The 17,245-nt window shown below is 26.0% G+C and overlaps 3 protein-coding genes across 3 annotated transcripts; 2 read left to right on the forward strand and 1 right to left on the reverse strand.

The window, feature by feature from the left end:
• Positions 1–1,885: 1,885 nt before the first annotated feature.
• On the forward strand, positions 1,886–3,628 carry SRPR-alpha (signal recognition particle receptor alpha subunit, putative; the record flags this gene model as incomplete). The annotated part of the gene is made up of 1 exon (XM_029005836.1): positions 1,886–3,628. One exon carries the CDS (start codon positions 1,886–1,888, stop codon positions 3,626–3,628), a length of 1,743 nt encoding a protein of 580 aa, XP_028862385.1.
• A 2,052-nt stretch (positions 3,629–5,680) lies between these two features.
• On the reverse strand, positions 5,681–6,118 carry NDK (nucleoside diphosphate kinase, putative; the record flags this gene model as incomplete). Its single annotated transcript, XM_029005837.1, has 1 exon — positions 5,681–6,118. One exon carries the CDS (start codon positions 6,116–6,118, stop codon positions 5,681–5,683), a length of 438 nt encoding a protein of 145 aa, XP_028862386.1.
• A 4,449-nt stretch (positions 6,119–10,567) lies between these two features.
• Positions 10,568–14,119, forward strand: RHOP148 (rhoptry protein RHOP148, putative; the record flags this gene model as incomplete). Its single annotated transcript, XM_029005838.1, has 1 exon — positions 10,568–14,119. One exon carries the CDS (start codon positions 10,568–10,570, stop codon positions 14,117–14,119), a length of 3,552 nt encoding a protein of 1,183 aa, XP_028862387.1.
• Between the last annotated feature and the right edge of the window lie 3,126 nt (positions 14,120–17,245).

Here is a 17,245-nt window from a genome sequence, read left to right on the forward strand (position 1 = left end):
TAACCAGGTGTTATTCATAAATAAAAATTAAAAAGTTTTACTCTGATGTTAGTAACTAGTAAGTATGCAAAGCGGAAAAACATAACATTTATCTTTCCTGTTTAGCTATGGCAGTAACACATACACATATATACATATGTATATAAAAATATACGCACAATGCTGTTTTTACAGAGGTAAAATGAACTTTTTTATTTGTACCAATATTACTTATAAAGGAAAAAGCAAAGGAGAAAAACAGAACAAAACAAAACAAAAAAAAAGAAAGAACAAAAGAAAAAGAAAGATTCTCACTATTACTGATCTTCAGAAATGTTTTTTCATTTTTATTGGTTACTTGGTTATGACATACATATTTTTTAAACATTTTTCTTTTCTTTTCAAGTGCATAAAAAAAATTCCTCTACAATTGATAAAGCCTTTTGTGGAAGTTACATTTTTATGTTTCACCATTATTTTTTTACAATTTATTTTTTCGTTTGTTTTTTAATTTCATTTCATCAATCGTTTTAATTAGATAGCCTATTTTTCACTTTTATTTTGTTATATAATTTATTTTTGCGTTACTTAAATTTATAATTTATTTATTTTTTTATTCTACTTATTTTATTTTATTATTCTACTTATTTTATTTTATTATTCTACTTATTTTATTTTATCTATTCATCTATTATTATTATTATTTTTTTTTTTTTTTTTTTTTTTTTTTTTTTTTTTTTTTTTCTTTTTTTTTTTTCCTTTTTTTTTGTTTTGTTTTCATTCTTAAAAACATGGGTCAGTAAACGCAGTTACTAAATTATTTCAAAAGTCAGTTATTTTTACCTTTAAACTTTGTATATTAAAGGAATTTTTTTTTTTTTTTTTTTATAAAAATTGTGTTTGTTATACAAATGTGCTCCAATATATTATTTACGTAAGGTTACGTATTTTACATATATTATGTATATATTTTTATTTTAATTATTTTTTATTCACTTCCCATTTACCATTTAAGCACATCCGGATCAATGTATATATATGGATGTGCCATTAGGTACTGTTCAAGCGTGACACGTAACGCGTACCACCATTATTTTGTATGTACATCTTTTTATATTATACCTTTTTATATCTAAACTTTTTATATCTAAACTTTTTATATCTTAACCTTATATATCTTACCCTTATATATCTTACCCTTATATATCTTACCCTTATATATCTTACCCTTTTATATCTTACCCTTTTATATCTTACCCTTTTATATCTTACCCTTTTATATCTTACCCTTTTATATCTTACCCTTTTATATCTTACCCTTTTATATCTTACCCTTTTATATCTTACCCTTTTATATCTTACCCTTTTATATCTTACCCTTTTATATCTTACCCTTTTATATCTTACCCTTTTATATCTTACCCTTTTATATCTTACCCTTTTATATCTTACCCTTTTATATCTTACCTTTTTATTTCGTTTTTTTAAGTTTTGACCTTTTTATTAATTTTTTTTTTATCGTTTTTAAAATATGCATGAAAAGAGGTCCTCTTTTAAAATGCAGTAGACTCGAACAAGCACACACACATATACACATATGTAGATATACATATATATGTACATATGTATGTACATGTGGTATATTGAAAATGAGCATATTTTATGTGTCCTATATTTCACTTGCGTAGATGTATGTACAAACCGTTATTAGCACATTCCCCATATTGTATCAGTTCATATATATTTCCATTTTCATTTTGATTTTTTTTTTTTTTTTTTTTTTTTCTTGCAATAATTTCCCTTTTAACATATTCAACACAAGTAATTTGCAGTATACCCCTTTGTATTACTCTTCCTCGTTCGCTTCTTATTCGTCCACATCCTTATCTTAAATGTATAAGAAAAAATGATTGACGTAGTTAACATTTTTAGCAAAGGAGGTGTCATACTGTGGTCATACAGTTTTTACGAAATAGACGACGAGACTATAAGAACAATTGTAAAATATGTTTTAATTGAAGAGAAGTATGATGAGTTTTCAAAAAAGTATAACAAGTATCATGCCAAATGGAAACTGCTAAATGATATGGACATTGTTATTCTTATTATTTATCAAGGCATCCAAAATTCTGCATATTTAGATAATTTGTTTATAAAAATTAAAAAAACTTTTATAAAATTATTACCAAAAAATTTAGATTATTTTAACGTTGATTTACCTTTAAATTTCGATAGACTCTTTTTAAAAATAGTAGAAGATATGGATAAAAATGTGGTAAATGTAAATATGAACAGTTCAGGTAAAAATAAACAGTCAAAAGGTAATAAATCAAGAAAGAAAAATGATAAAAGTGGTACAACTAGTCGAAGTAATCGAAATGATCGAAGTGATGAGAGTGACACAACCGATCTGAGTGAGGATGAAAATTATGACAAAAAAATCAAGGGACAAGGGGACGAAGAAGAGGAAGAAGAAAAAAAATTGCTTCTTAATGGAGAGGATAAGAGTTATTCTAATAATAAAAAAAAAAGCAAAATAAAAAAAACTGCCCGAGAATGGGAATTAAATCAAAAAATAACCAAAAAAGATATAGAAAAATTAGATTATTCTAAAAATGAAGAAAATATAAATCATTATAATGATAAGAACAAACAGTATGCTGAAGGTGATTTTGAAGATTCAAGTGACTGTACTAGTGATACGAAAAATAATATTTTAAATAAACTAAATGATTCTTTTCTTAAAGTATTTTCGTATAATAGTAAAATAGAAGAAGAAGATATTGAAACCATTTTAGAAGGAATAAAAAATAAATTACTCTCAAAAAATGTAGCAGTAGGTATATGTGATACTTTAATAAATAGAATGAAAGAAAATTTAATAGGAAAACGAAAAACACTTTTTGCAATGAATGTTAAAAAAACAGTGTCAACTGTCTTATCTGATACTATACAATCTATACTTACTCCAAAAGATTCTGTAGATGTATTACGAGCAGCTTTAGAAGCTAAGTCATTAGGACAGTTATACTCTATCGTTTTTTTAGGTGTAAATGGTGTTGGTAAATCAACGAATTTAGCTAAAGTTTGTTACTATTTAAAAAATAAAGGAAACTTAAAAATTATAATAGCAGCATGTGATACATTTAGAGCAGGAGCAGTTGAACAGTTACGTATACATGCCAACTGTTTGAATGTTTTTTTATATGAAAAAGGATATGGAAAAGATGCTGCTGCTATTGCGAAAGAAGCAATTTTATATGCAAAAAAAGAAAATTATGATGTTATATTAATTGACACTGCTGGAAGAATGCAAGATAATGAACCTTTAATGAGATCTCTTGGCAAATTAATTTTAATTAATAATCCCAATTTAATTTTATTTGTTGGTGAAGCATTAGTTGGAAATGATGCCATAGATCAACTAAAAAAATTTAATCAAGCTTTAATGGATGCTACTTGTAACACAAATAAAAGGACAATCGACGGAATAATTTTAACCAAATTTGATACCGTTGATGATAAAGTAGGCACTGCACTGTCCATGGTTTATTTAACCGGGAAACCAATTGTTTTTGTAGGCGTAGGTCAAAAATATACACACTTAAAAAAATTTAATGTAAATATGGTCGTTAAGGCATTAAGTTAACCTAGCCTCTCACCTGTAATAATGTTACTCAGCCAGCGAAAATATAAACAAACTGGGAACGCTGCATTACATAATAAAAATTAACGCAGAATTACACAATAATTAACGTAGCTTAGGGTGGGATTAGCAATACAGTAAATGACTCGTAAAACAAGCAACGAGAGAACAAATTATACTAAAAAAAAAAAAAAGCAAATAAAAAAAGTTATGAAAAATTGCACCAAACACCTGTACTGTTCAGAAAAAACAAGAAAAAAAAAAAAAAAAAAAAAGACTGTATTTTATGAATGTTGAGAAAAATTAATCAAAAAATAAGCAAGAAGTTTTTAAGTATATATAGTAGTTCACTTTCTGTTCCTTTTTTTTTTGTTTTGTTTTTTCTTTTTTTTGGAACAAAAATATTTTAATCCGAATGTGACCATCGATTGAAACGGATAAAAAGGAGAAAAAATACATTGACGTATATGTGTATGTATGTATGTATATGTATATATATATATATATGAACGAATAAGATATATTAATGTAAAAAGGAAAAACAAAATCAAGATAGCATTTTCATAAGTATATAATTCAAGTTGTTCACTAATACCATTATATATTGCGCATAAAATTGTATTGAATTAAGGTTTATTTTAAAAAATCTTTGATAAAAACGTTCTATGTTTTATATGGAATATGTTCACATCATATATATATCAAAAAGTTCGCGTAAGTACGAATAAGATTTATTTGTGGGTGTATATATATGTATATATGCAAATTTTCGTGTTAATTCGTATGTGTTTATTTATGCCTGTTTGTTTGTGGGCTTATGTGTATATATGCTTACGAATATGTGTGTATTTGAATAAATAATTAAAATGTTTTCATTCGGAAACTATATCCATTGTTCTTTGTCTTTATCTCATTTCCAGTTTCCAACTTTTCATTTTGCATTTCTTATTTCCTACTTTTTCTTTTTTTTTGGTACTTTAATTATATACATGCATATATATATATATATATATATATATATATATATATATATATATGTAACCTTTTAACAACAACTAACTTATGTTAGTTCTAAAAAATTGCACATTAAAACTGCTTTCAACGAGGGAGGATATATTCATCTTTTTTGGTGGACCCACATATATATACATTTATTTACCCAATTTAAGCTTTTATTTAATCACACCCATTTACTTATCTTTTTCCGTAATGAGTACATGGAAACGACACTAAACGGTACCTAAGGGAAATTTTTTTTTGCATATATACGTTATGAAATATCATAAGACTGGATTGAAATATTAATTATTGCACCCGTAGCTGACAATTGGACTATTCTGTTTAGCATAACTGCTCGTAATATACGTGTCATATGTGCACAAACATACGTATGTACATATAAACATTTATATGTACGTATACACATACCTGTACTTATTTTCACAAAACTAATAATAATCAAGTTAGCACATATTGGGATAAATTGCCTAACAGTCCATCGGATTTATTCAAATTTTTTAAACATAAAAAATCTAAGTCAGTCATGGAAAATAATTTTAATTGTTTTTTTTTTTTTTTTTTTTTTTTTTTGTTTCTTTAGTGTTTCTGTTTTATAATTCTTCTTCATTTGGAATGAAAAGAATGAACACCATTAAAAAAATAAAATAAAAAATAAAAAAAAAAAAATAAAATAAAAAATAAAAAATAAAATAAAAAATAAAAAATAAAAAATAAAATAAAAAAAAAAAAAAAAAAATAAAAAAAAAAAAAAAAAAATAAAAATAAAAATAAAAAATAAAAAATAAAAAATAAATGAATGTATAACACATACTATATATTATATAACATGTGTAAGAACAGGAAAAGATGTCAGAAAGGAGCTTTAACTATCTCTTTTTTTTTTTTGAAAAAACAGGGTAACAAACATAAAATTAAGTAATGTGCGTGTGAATGTGTGAGTGTGTATGTCTATTTCTATGTCTATGTGTACGTGTGTATGTACTTCATATTTATGTAACTCCTTATGTGTAAGAAAAACGTGGGGCCCTTGAATCCTTAGGACTGAACATAAACCCAGGAGTTCGTGTGATGTTTCCATTGCACTAATTCATCTGCTTTAAACCATATATTAATTTCTCTGTTAGCTGATGCAACTGAGTCACTACCGTGAATTGCATTCCTACTTACTTCTAAGCAGTAATCTCCTCGAATACTTCCTGTGTTACTGTTTAATGGGTTCGTTTCACCTATCATTTTTCTACCTTGCTTTACAATTTCCATTCCCTCCCAAACCATAGCTACAACAGGTCCCTTACTCATATAATCTACTAAGGTATTAAAAAAAGGCTTGTCAGACAACTCCTTATAATGTTCCTTTAGTATTTCCTTTGTTGGATTTAACATTTTTAAAGCTATCAATTTATACCCCTTTCTTTCAAAACGCTTTATTATTACACCAACTAATCCTCTCTGTACACCGTCAGGTTTAACCATAATAAAACTCTTTTCCATCTTTATACACTATATCTTACAAATTACATGAATATGTTTTATGTGAAAGAACATCTATATTGTTAATCTGCTTCTACAAAAAGGTCAAGCGGTAAAATTATCGGGGGTCGGGAAGGAAAAAAGCAACGAGTAGCAGGAAACAATAATAATATAAAATAAATAAATAAATAAATATATATATATATATATATATTTGTGTACACTTTAAAAAATAAGAGGCATGAAGAAAAAGTGGGGAACAGTGGGAAAAAAGGAAAAATTCAAAATGTAAATAAATATTTAAATAAATAAGTAAATAAATTAATTAATGAAAAAAACAAAAAAAAAAAATATCCAAAATAACGAAAATGGCCAAAATGGCTAATATAGCAAAAGTAGCTAAAATAACAAAATGTGAAACGAAAAAATATTTGAAAAAGCTTTTTTAATAAATATTCTTTTAAAGGTATGTTCTCATTTAAATTTACTTCTCATGTTTGCAAAAATACGTTTCAACCGCCCATGCAGAGAGCACAATTATGCTTGTATTCGTACATTCTTTTATAATGCAGTTTATTTTTATTTTTATTTTATTTTTTTTTTTCCTTTTATATTATTTTTTTATATTTTATTTTTTTTTTTTTTTTTTTTCTCTTTTTTTTTTTTTTTAAATTTTTACACTGTACCTTTTTTCGTTAAAAAAGAAAGTACTCATGTGATTTGATATTCTACACGGATCTTGTTTTTTCCTTTTATTTGATAGTAAGCCTACATTTTAATAGCGCATATTTTTGGACTTAAAGAGGAAAAGTGGAGAACAGAGGAGTACACGAGTTTAAAGAAGCAGGAATATAAATAAGCGTATGAATGCGTGTATATATATATATATATATAGAGAGAGAGAGAGAGAGAGAGCGAGCGAGGAAAACTTTCATTTTGACAAGACATACTTTTTATTGTGCATACTTTAATATAAACTTTTCTTTTTCTTTTTTTTGTTGTTTATCTATTTTTACCTAGCTAAATATTGGGTTGTAATAGGAATCGATGCTTGTCTGTTGATCGTTGTTGTCTTATCTTATTAACTTATGTGTTTACCTGTCGTTTGTTCATATGTCTACCAATCATTTATATATCTAGCACATATTTTTTATTTTATATTTTTTATGTTTTTCGTTCTACGTTTTTTATATTTTATAATTATTCTTATTTTTTATTTTTTGTTTTTTATTTTTTATTTTTTATTTTTTATTTTTTATTTTTTATTTTTTTTTTTTATTTTTTATCTTATATTTTTTATTTTATATTTTTTATTTTATATATTTTATATTTTTCATTTTTTGTGTTTACTCGTTGATACAATACACCTCATTAAAACAGGGCTATTTAAAACCTTCGGGTAGCATATGTATATTTATGTTAGACATATTTAGCGTTTACCTTTGGCACTTTTAAGATGCTCATCAGGGAACTTGTAGGAATATGTAGAATTACAGTTTTCTCATATTTTTCCTACCATTTTAAGAATTTTATTCTCTGTGTTTATTTTATTTTGCTTAATTTTAAAGACTCTACACATCATACATATATATTATATGGGTATATGTATGTGTACATATATGTATATATTTGTGTATACATGTATATATATGGGCATATGTACACATGCATGTATATATATATATATATATATATGGTTTATTTCGTTACAGGAAATATAGAGATAATCATGCGCATAATTCTGCTATTATGTTATATCCCCTTTTTTTAATTCATTATTTCAATGATGAGCATATATACGTGTAAAATGTACATTTAGCGAAAGACGAGCTGATTATAAATTTTGTTTTACAGTTTGAAGTACCTATTCAATAAGACATTTTATTCATTTATCCTTTGTTCGTTTGTTGACTTATTTGATTATTTAATTAGGTAACTATATAATAATTTAATTATTTAATTTTTTTTTTTTGTTTGTTTTCTTCTTTTTTACGTAGACATTGATATTTATATGGGAACACATAACATATTAAGTACTTAACCAAACCAATCATGTTAACCACACCAACCATAGACGTGTATGCAGTGCATATATTTATGTCATATTATGTACACATGAAATTATGCACGTGTACATGTATGTATAACCGATTAGTCCTATTTTCCCCCTAGTGCTTGCCTATTTTTATTAGTACACTTTTCATCGACGTTTAAGATAATTTTTCGCTTCATGCGTCACTACCTTTATTTATGACAAAAAAAATATGTTCAACTTTTGAAACGAGACTACTCATTGTTATGTGGTAAAATCTGTTCATTACAAGATGAAAAAAAAAAAAAAAAAAAAGAAAAGAAAAGAAAAGAAAAGAAAAGAAAAGATATGAAATGAAAAGAAAAGAAAAGAAATAAAATGAAATAAAATTAAATGAAATTAAATGAAATAAAATGAAATGAAATGAAATAAAATGAAATGAAATAAAATAAAATTAAATTAAATTAAATAAAATTAACTTTTGAACAATCTAACATGATATGTATATTTCTTCAAGTACATACGCTTATTTTCGATAAGAAAAGTGTACACTTTTCTTTCATTTATATTATTTTATATTCTTATATTTTTACATTTTTATATTTTTACATTTTTATGTATTACATTTTTATGTATTACATTTTTATGTATTACATTTTTATGTATTACATTTATAATATATTTCATAGATATAAGCTACTATTACAAAACATATGAATTGCATTGCAAAATATAACGTGAAACCGTCCCTCAACAATTAGCAGTTAAGCACTTTATTCTTTGAAGCATACAAATATACATACAAATAAATATACAAATATACATACATACAAATAAATATACAAATATACATACATACAAATAAATATACAAATATACATACATACAAATAAATATACAAATATACATACATATAATAATATACAAATATACATACAAATAAATATACAAATATACATACAATATACAAATAATACAAATATACAAATACATACATAAATAAATATACAAATATACATACAAATAAATATACAAATATACATACAAATAAATATACAAATATACATACAAATAAATATACAAATATACATACATATAAATAAATATACAAATATACATACAAATAAATATACAAATATACATACATACAAATAAATATACAAATATACATGGGAGGGCTTCGTGCCCCCCATTTGCTAGTAGTATAAAACTAATATTCCCAGTGAACAGATGAAAACATTGCTTTAATAAGAATGTAAAATTTGCACACAAAAAAAAAAGAAATTTCGTTCATTTCAATATTCATGTGTCGGCTCACAAGAACATGTATATATATATATGTATTTATGCATATATATTTTTTTTTTCTTACACCTTGTTAGAATGTTTCATTAATTTCGCTGTTTCCCTGTGTATAAGAACAATTTTTAGTCTTTAAAGTTCATATATAAAAAAAAAAATACTGAATAAATTATATACATACTTACGTTCTGTGCACATTTTTTAACATAATATCGTCATAATTATTTGCATAAAATTATAAGAGCGTAAGAAGCACATGTTCCCAGTTTTGCAGTTTTTATATTTTTTAGCTTCTTTATATTTTCGAACGTTTTTATGTTTTTTAGCTTTTAGTTTTTTCAACCTTTTTAGTTTTTTAACCTTTTTATAGTTTTTAACTTTTTATAGTTTTTTAACTTTTTATAGTTTTTTAACTTTTTATAGTTTTTTAACCTTTTTATAGTTTTTTAATTTTTTATAGTTTTTTAACTTTTTATAGTTTTTTAACCTTTTTATAGTTTTTTAACCTTTTTATAATTTTTCATCCTTTTTAGTTTTTTCGACCGTTTTATATTTTCTAGCCTTTTTAGTTTTTCAAATCTTTTTAGATTTTTTACCCTTTTTAGTTTTTTTACTCTTTTTAGTTTTTTTACCCTTTTTAGTTTTTCTACCCTTTTTAGTTTTCCTTCCCTTTTTAGTTTTCCTTCCCTTTTTAGTTTTCCTTCCCTTTTTAGTTTTCCTTCCCTTTTTAGTTTTCCTTCCCTTTTTAGTTTTCCTTCCCTTTTTAGTTTTCCATCCCTTTTTAGTTTTCCTTCCCTTTTTAGTTTTCCTTCCCTTTTTAGAATTATTTGATGAACACACATTTTGACATTTTTAAGTGCATTTTGTTAGTTTAGAGATGCATTAACCAAAACGAGTTATACTTATAGCCATATAATTATGATTGATAACAAACCCCTTCATTAAACTGTTACGAGTTCAAGCGAGTAGTACAAAAACTGCACTGTTGCCTCTACCAAAACAGTAATACAATTTAAGTGTGTATATACATACATGTACTTGCATACGTACTAGTACATACATACGTACGTGGAAGCACACTTACCCACTTGAATGCATACATGCGTGAAATTGCCAAAATGAACGATATTTCGTTAGAGCAAATAACGTTGCAGCTTGATTTCCTGAAGGGACTAGACTTGTTTTGCATTTTCAAGTTCATCATAACAAATGATATTGAAATATATAGGGAGGAGTCATATAACATTTTAATAAATATTATCAATTCGTATAAAATTATTAATATAGAGGAGTCAAATCATATATTTTCAGATAACCAAAAAATATATGAGAAATACTTTTACAACTATAGAAAAGGGCCATCAAAAAAGAGGGGTGTTTCGATCCCACGCATTGGAAGCAGCAACAGCTGTAGTGGCAGCAATGGTAGCACCAGTGGAAGCAGCATTACTACTAAGGGAAAAAACATAAGTAGCAATGATAACATCATCAACAGCAGTGGAAGCAGTGCAACCACTCCATGTTCAAATCAGTACAATGCTCAGGCCATCCAGAGGAGTAAGACGAAAGTGAAGTCAAGTAAAGATGTGAAAAATGCAAAGATACAGGATATTTACATGAACGACTCCCTGTTTTCTAAAAATATGTACAACAAAAAATTGTTTGAATTTTTTAAATTTCCTAAGAGTAAGAAAGTAGCTGAGTATGTAAATATGGTTTGCGTCAATAGGTTGATAAAAGAACCATTAAATATGAACTTAAGTTTTGTAAAATTTGATAAAAAAAAAAAAAAAAGAAAAAAAAGAAGGAGAAGAGGTAATAAAAATAACTCAAGAGAATTATATATAAAAAATAAATGCAAATATAATAGTGACTCAGGTATTGTAAACAAAAAGATGAAAAGTACATGTAGTTGTTGTTATGAGACTAAAGAAAATTATAAAGAGTTATCAAAAAATTTTAAAAAATTATTTAATGAAACAGATATTTCTGTTTCGGATTCATCTGAGATATTATCTACATTAAAAATATCCTTTGCTAAAACTCATGAAAATAATTACCTAGATATGAATTGTAGTAATTCAGATGATGACTCTGCTTATGATTATGATTATTACAGTGAAACGACAACTATGCAAGAAAATCAAAAGGAACAAAAGAACGTTAAACTTCAGAATAAATTTCTATCACTCAAGTTATCCATGTACAACTCCAGCCTACTCAAAAATAGAGGGGAACACGGGGATGAAAACGAAAATGAAAATGAAAATGGGAACAATAATGGGTTCGGAATCAAGAGTATAATAAATGAGGACGACACTAATCGAAGCAACAACATTCGAAACTGTGACACCTACGTGAGCAAATTCTACGACGAGACAAATCTTTGCTTTAAGCATTACTATGATATTCACAATATTCTTAATAGGGATCCTAATGGATTAAGGAAAATAAAAATTATGTTAAAAAAAGATATTGGTACAATAAGCATATCCCCATTTTTTATTAATTTTGATTGTACCAGAATATTCAAAAATGTTTGTAAAGCTTTTAACTTGAGCAAATATGATTACAAAAAACAAAGCATACATCAAATAATTAATTTATGCTTTAACACAGAAAATTCGTTAGCTATATTGAAAAACATTTTCCTAGATGATTTATACAAACAACAAAAAGTATATGTCAATGAACTGAATAACAAAAAAAATTATAGAAAAAAAGAACATAATATAAGGAAAAAAAATACAGAAAGTGTATTAGATATATTGGATGATGAAAAAAGAATTAATGTCTTATATTTTATTAACCGATTTTTATATTCACAAAAAACGCCCTTATCGAATTTGTTTAGAGATTACACACTTAGTTTGCACAGTCAGAAAAATGTGTATAACAGGGTGTGCAGCAATATGTGTAGTGGTACACGTGATGATATGCATGATGTATGTAATAACCCGCTTGACAATCAGAGTGAAGACCCCCCTTTTGACGAATTAACCATTGACTACTTAATCTTCTTAATGATTTTTGAAAAAAAAATAGATCAAAAATTTTATAAATTTCTTATTCGAAAAATTAATAAGTGCAAAATAAACATTACAAAAAATATTAGTAACAAAAATGACAGCAGTTCGGATTTCCGTCCGAACATTGACTATGATCTTGAAAAGGAAACAGAGCAAAATATAGCGACTGCCATATTGAACGTACACAATAGTTATAAAAGAGAGTCAAACGATAATAGTCTTTCCACGGTTACTAGAAATTCTCGTGAACAGTCAAGAAAGGGAAATACAAAGGAGTGTGAAATAATTGGCGATCATACGAGGCTACATATTAATAATGGCACCGAAAATAATGTAGACATTTTGATTGACCTGAACAGTTTAGGAGATATGTCAAATATGACAAATATGACAAATAAGTCAAATATGACGAATATGGAAAATATGGTAAATATAACAAATTTGACAGATATAACAGATGTAACAGATGTAACAGATACGACAAATATGACACATATAACAGGTATGTCCAATATAACAGGTATGTCCAATATAACAGGTATGTCCAATATAGTAGGTATGTCCAGTATGGGAGATGTGCGCAGTGTATGCAGTGTGGACAGCGCGAGCTGTGTAAGCAACCCCGACAGCTTGCCGAGTTCCTACAACTTGACCAAGGTAAGGATTGTAAATAACTCTAAAGAACAAAGCACTGGTATACCGGCTAACGACGAAGTTTCGCCAGTAACATTGACAAAAGAAAGCAATTTTTGCAATGGGGAAGAGAAGCTATCGAAATTATTGATCACTGAAAATACAGCAAATGAAAAGAAAAAAAAAAAAAAAGAAAAAAGTTTTGTTAATAAAACAGAAGTGCAGTACTGTAATGAGGGTAGCGGTGGTTATGAGCTAAATTCGCAAAATGGATGCAACGTTAAAAGCGGGATTAGTAGTTGTATTAATAACGGCATACAAATCGGCATCAATAGGTGCAGTAAGGGCAGTGACCAAGCGAATGGCAGTGCATGCGGCAAAATGGATGGGGATGCGGAGGAGGAGGAGGAATATATGGACGATATAGAAGCCAAAACGAGTATGGAAAATGAAATAATATTACTAAAATGCATTAGACCATTTCCTACAATTTACTGGTTAATTAATAAAAATATATGTGGCTATATATCTCACCTAGAAAAAGTTAATATAATTAAAAATATAGAAAATTTTATAAATCGAAAAAGTGAAGATTTTAATTTGCTTAGATATTATTTAATATATGATCATCTGAAATATATAGTAATCCGTTTAAGACATATAAATAAGAAAATTTTAATATTTTTTTATAATATTTTCTTAAATACGGACAATTTTTTAAGACAGTATACTAATAATACTAACGATGAAGAAACCCATATTATAAATAGTACATACAATAACTCCTTTGAATTAAATCCCATTATATTAAATGTTTGCTTACAAAAGTATAATATTAACTTACATGTCGTTTTAGAAATAATGAGAAAAATTAACACATTAAGAATAAAAGGAATTGGTGGCATATCAAATTTTTTAACATTAAAATGTATGCACCTTTATTTTGCATCTCATTTGTCATACCCGAACACCATCGGGTATATCTTGGAGGAGTGTTTAAAGTCTTAACTGGACAGGGGTGGGGTTAGCTATGAGAAGTTTTGTCACCATGTAGTTATGGAGGTATATGTGCGAATGGGCTTGCATATACATGCTTATTTATTTATATATTCTCTTTTTTGAGGAAAATTCCGAAAAGTAAAAACCATATATTTCACCCATTATTTTATTCAATAACTGCAACTGCACGTGAGCGCGTATACATCGGGGGAAAAAAAAGTAAAGTATTGGGACATCATATTAGTACATATATATATATATATATATGTGCGTATGTATTTATATATAAATTTTTTTTGTTTTTTGTTTTTTTTAACTGTTAAGAGGTAAAAAAAATATTTGTACGCCTTGTAGTCATTTACATAAAAAATCAGAGGGGTTCGGAGGCCCCGAAAATTTGAATTTCAAATTTCACCTTTGCAATTTTTGCATAAGTATATGCTCGTGCATGAAAGAAGTACATAAACAATGTGAATCGTTAATTATGTGTACTTACAACAATTTTTTTTTTTTTTTTTTTTTAAATATGCAAAAAAAGGTATTATTTTATTGTATACTATATAGCACCACATACATATATGTATATATACATAATATGTATAACACTATTCATGTATAAGATTTTATTGCCTGGGCAGGCACTGCTCTTTCACCAAAATTTGTACATATGTACATTTGCATAATTTCTTTTTGTTCATCCAAATTTATTAATCTTAAATTTTATAAAACATCAACATGATTTAGACTTAATATACATTCGCACAAACAAGAAGTAGGATTGAGGTAATTGGGCTTACGTAGACATGTACACTGTTTATAAAATAAAAAAAAAAAAAAAAAGTGTTTATATAAACAAAGTACCCTTTTTCAATACGATACAGAAATTTATTATTATACAACGCGATAAGAAAAAAAGTTCATCGAGGCTAAATGCGCTATGGTGTATGCTCGCAGTTGCGTAAATATTGTACATATGCACACATATATACATACATATATGTACTTATATATATAAGAGTATATACTACACGGCTGCACATTACGCAACTGCAAAAAAAAGGTTACTACCTTCCTGTATACAATTATTTCATAACAACATTCAAAAAAGGGAGAAAAAATAGAAACATCATTAGTCTCCTCTACACAGTTATAAGCACATACAAATATAAATCTATGTATATATTCTCTCATACGTACAAACACACGTACATGTGCACGTATGTACATCATTGTGCACTGTAACGTAGAACATATATATATATATATATATATATATATATATATATATATATATATATATATGTATGTATGTACTACATATTTTGCTTGCTTTGCTGTTACCGCCAGGCCCTTTTTTATTTAAAAAAATAATTGAGGGTCTTCGCACATGTATACAAGTAAATACGTTTTACATTTTACTCTTAAAAATATGCTTCTTCTCAAGGGTTCTTTTTCCCCTTTTTTTTTCCATTTTTTTTTTTTTTTTTTCTATTTAAATTCAAAATAACCATAAAACACTATTAAAACGTAATAAAAACATAATAAAAACATAATAAAAACACAATTAAAATATAAATAAAATATAAATAAAATGTAATTCAACAAAAACAAAGAGGAGAAAAGAACATATATTATAATTTACGTTTTACTTCAAAACAATTTTTGCAATTTCATTTATTTAAAATTCGCAATTGAATTATGACAAATGTGAAAATTCAAAGTATATTATATAAAATAATATGCATGGATTTTATAATTTGGCCAAAATTTTACAATATATTTCGTACAGTGCTGTAGATAAATATGTACACAATATATATATATATATATATATATATATACTACATACATAAATATACTGCAAACCCACACGATTGTACTAGTACATTTATTTTTTTTTCCCCTATTTCTTGCCAATATTACATAAATGAAAATACGATCTATTTGCATTTTTCTTCGAATTTTTTTTTTATTTTTTTATTTTAATTTCGTTTTACTTCATTTTATTTTGTTTAATTTTACTTCATTTTTCTGAATTAAATTTTTATTTTCGATAAAAATAACAGTCGCGCCATCATAAAATATGTACCCACTCCCTAATGATTTCATTTTTATAACAACGAACTATCAATATTTTTATTTACTCTTTTTATTATTTTTTTTTTTTATATTGCTATTTAATATTCATCCTTTTATTTTTATATCTTTCATATTTTGCCCGTGGAATTTTAAAAAGCACAACAGAATATATTTGCTTCCTTCGTATCATCATGTTTTACCTTAACCCTTACCCTTTACCATTTACCCTTTTAAATTTTAACAAAAAAACTTATATATCATTTTATTTTTATTTTTATTTTTTTGAACATAAAAATGCGTACGAACTTTTTTTTGTATATATAAAACTACTTTTTAAAATAGCAAAAATTTGAAAAAAAAAAATTTGAATAAAGAGTTTATATATGAGCAAAATGTTCTCACAAAATTTAACCCATTGAACTTGATCAATTTAAAAAAAAAAAAAAAAAAAAAAAAAAACAAATTAAAATTAAAACGAGAACGAAAAAAATTAATATAAAAATAAAGATTAAAATAAGGATAAAAATAAAAGTAAAACTAAAATAGAGATGAAAAATGAATTAATGAGCAGAATGAACTGACTACGTTAAGTTAATTAGGTACTATGATCAGAATTAAAAACAGCAAGTAAACGAGAAAGTACTTTTTTCTCATTTTGTGTACTGTTGTGGAGTATTTAGACCTATGTGTTTGCGCCTATATACGTATGCATGTATGTACGTACGGATGCATTATGTATAATGTGTATATCTACATGCTAGATATTCAAGGCTTCGCGCATATGGAAATGGATAAAGCATAAATTAAAGTACATGTTTAATATTATTTTACAGATATATCCTCTTATTATTTAGAGGATATTCTTGATTCTTATCATTTTACTTCTCATTTTGTATTTTCTGTATTTGTATATACGTTAGACTGCTCCGCTATTTTCATATTTGTTCTGTGTTATTGCTGCCATTATGTGTGAAAAGTGTGCCTATATGTATAAGCACGTATGCATATATATATATAAGCATTTATGCATATGTTTATATGTGTATATGCACATGT

Source organism: Plasmodium malariae (assembly GCF_900090045.1).
Source record: "Plasmodium malariae genome assembly, chromosome: 11".
Classification (NCBI taxonomy): domain Eukaryota; phylum Apicomplexa; class Aconoidasida; order Haemosporida; family Plasmodiidae; genus Plasmodium; species Plasmodium malariae.